The 3228-nt window shown below is 40.8% G+C and overlaps 1 protein-coding gene across 1 annotated transcript; it reads right to left on the minus strand.

Annotated features, from left to right (window-relative positions):
• Nucleotides 1-1290: 1290 nt before the first annotated feature.
• Nucleotides 1291-2406, minus strand: LOC140321240 (U5 small nuclear ribonucleoprotein 200 kDa helicase-like; the record flags this gene model as incomplete). The annotated part of the gene is made up of 3 exons (XM_072398071.1): nt 1291-1484; nt 1960-2148; nt 2275-2406. Coding segments are annotated over 3 exons (357 nt in total), but the record flags the coding sequence as incomplete, so codon positions are not given.
• Nucleotides 2407-3228: the final 822 nt, after the last annotated feature.

The following is a 3228-nucleotide window of genomic DNA, read 5'->3' on the forward strand; positions in this document are numbered from 1 at the left end:
TAAATGATTGCTCTAAATCCGTGATTCTCCACTAGCGTTCCTCCTGAGGTAGCTGGGGGTTCCTTGAGCAATTTGTGACTCTCAGGTCAGTTTAAGTGATGCCAATGATCTTTTTGGCTATCTGTGAGGGCGACATTCTTTCCACTGGCCACCACACTAATATACTGTGAGATGTGGATATAGTGATTATAGCCGGGGTTCCCTGAAGACCTGAAAGGTATTCTATGTTAAAAAGGTGGATAACGGTCTAACGGTATGTATATATATAGATATATATATATTAAAATGTATGTATGTATTTTACAATCAATTCTTACTGACCAAAGTAAACCCATCACCCAGAGTTACTCAGTGTTCTACGCAGCCCTTTTTAGCCAGACGCACCACCCGGAACTTTTCATTAACCACCCGGCTGTTTTTAGATGGATACTGAAGAACTGGGTTACAATACTAGGGCTGCCACCCACCTACAATTTCACCCCACCCAGCTTAAAAAAATTTCTGGGTTGAACATTGGTTACTGATCTATGCGGAAGGATTCTGATTATCATATGGCTATCAAGATTCAGAATTTCCCCCCCATCTAATACCAGGTTCCATCTAATGATCCCAGAGTGCAGCGTCTGTGGTTGTTGCAGCAGATAGGAAATGTTAACATACAAAATCCTGCTAATGTTTTTCTTACATAATGCAGCTTGCATTTTAACTGCATTGTTTTCCTGAAAATCACGCTGCAAACAACAGACATTACGGTTACTAAATGTAGGTTTTTTTCTCCTTGGCTTCATTAGAAAAACTGTATATGAGAAATCGCACTGGTAGAGGGCCGGCCACTCGGCCTACATTAAGATGAACGGACAGGACACTGCTACAGCCGGGGACAATAGCATCTTGCTGATATGCAGACTCCTGACACAATGCAATCTTTAGGTGTTTGCAAATATCACTGCATTACTTGTTATCGCAGACCCAGGCAAGTGTTAAGCTGGGTACACACGTGCAGTAAATGTTGTTGGAAAGGATCTTTCACGATCCTTTCCAACAACTACCGTGTTTCCCCGATGATAAGGCATCCCCATCAAATAAGCCACCCCCCAATTTTTGCTCAAACAATTAAAATAAATCACCCCGCCCCCCACAAATAAGACATCCTCCGATACCTGATACTGTGTGCCTCTGTGTGACTCCTCGATGCTGGCTGCAGTGCAGAGTGAAACTGAAAGTAACTTCAAAGGACAAGCAAGCTGCTGATCCCTGCCCTAACGGAGTCTGTTACATATTTATACCTGTAAATTTCCTGTTTTCTTATCATATTTCGCCAAATTGTTCTTATCGAGCATATGAGCTGCTGTGTGGATCAAATCCAGTCGCCTGTGTTCCAATAAGGGGTCTGATTTCATATCATCATGGGAAATTCCATACAGATTGGGTGAACGAAGCATACGTATTTACAGGTAAGTGTAACCGAGCCAGTTTACAGCATCCTACAATACCAAAGTTAGGTTAGGACAGCATATGTGTATTTCTTTTTCCTATGTACAATATCTAGTGCAAATTAAATAATAATCACCAAGCAATTAAGTCTACCTATCCTAGGCCTACATGGGGGTAGATAAAATAGGTAAAGGAACAACTCTTCCACCATTGCATGAGCTCAGGGAAATAAATGATATATGTCCCAACTATTAACTTGGACGTTACACAAGTATTATTGTATAGTGTTCACAGATTAATAGAATTTGCAACAAGTTATCCACAGGAGACTTCTCCAGGTAACATTCACTATTATGCCTCATTTTAAAGTATACCGTCATTGAACATACATGTATATTCCCACATGTACATTACATGCCTGTCATGGTATTTTTCAGTGCATATCAAAGGAATTAAGGTGATCAACTATGCATGTTACCTAAAACACACTTCAGAGGGCAAAACACAGATTAGAGAAAAAAATACCTTTGCATTCTGCACATTGCCCAGAACCACCTCTGCGTTCAGCATGTCTGGGAGTTTGGCCACCATCTGACTCTCAATGGGTAACTGCTGGTTAAGCAGGGACAGATAATACTGAAGTTCTCCATGAGATGTAATGAGAATACCTTCACCCTTTGTGTCATACTGAGGACGCCCGGCTCTACCCAGCATCTGAAATTAAAAAAAATTATAAGTGTAAATTACACAGGTTCTACAAAGAATGATCATAAACAAAAATACATTCATACATAAGAGAGAGAAAAAAAAGGGAATAAAGCATTAAGTATTTGTACTAACCTGTAGGATATCCAGAGCTCCCAACTCTGTCCATCTGCCTTTCTCTGGACTGTAAACCTGAGTTCCTTTGATGATGACAGTGTGAGCTGGGAGATTGACACCCCAAGCCAATGTAGCCGTAGAAACCAGAACCTGCACAAATAAAATAAAAAACGCCAACAAAAGAAATAAACATAACAATACCAAAGCAGTCGGTAGCAGTTCTACAATTTAGTTCTAGTGGATACATAAGTCATAGCAATAAAGCTCCCCCAGGTTTCAAAGAAGAGTTGGGTCTTGGTGTGTCGGTTAAAGGAGGCCTCAGTCCACTCCATTTGAAATAGATGTTGCAGCTTTGGTAAGAGCTTCATTGCGGGTGGGGAAGGCGAGAGCCTACCTACTGCTGACAGTAAGAGAGCCAAGCATATTGCTCCCTGGGAGACGCATACGCCATCTATTTCCAACAAACCCAAGATTGCCCATTCTGGAGTTGGAGGCAGGAAGTTCAGCAGGTGGGCATGAATGTAAAATGCTAAGTTATTATTTTTTATTAATACATTGTATTTAAACTGATTGACGCTTTCTTTGTAAAAGTTCCTAAAGGAAGCTGTGGCCATTATAAGGGGTCTCTGTTTTTTTTGGTTTGGATTTTACTTTATATTGTGAAAAATGCAACAGGAGGTGGCTGAACATTCATTGCTATACAATATAATCTAAATCTCTCAGTTGGACTTATGGCAGAAGTCTCACTGTATACAAGACCTATATAGCAAAAAGTGGATGACCCAGCCAATAAGGGGCCACCTATAACTAAAATTTGGGGGATACATAACCCAGATGCCCAAGCTTTAGAGCAGGGATGTTGTACTGTTGTTTTCCCTCCTGAAATCAGCACCACTAAAGTAATTTTAGCCAAAAGGTTTAGACCAGCGTTTCTCAAGCAGGGTTCCCATAGAGCAGGGGTTCTTAACATTT

The sequence above is a fragment of the Pyxicephalus adspersus genome, unplaced genomic scaffold (genome assembly GCF_032062135.1).
Source record: "Pyxicephalus adspersus unplaced genomic scaffold, UCB_Pads_2.0 Sca1554, whole genome shotgun sequence".
Classification (NCBI taxonomy): Eukaryota; Metazoa; Chordata; class Amphibia; order Anura; family Pyxicephalidae; genus Pyxicephalus; species Pyxicephalus adspersus.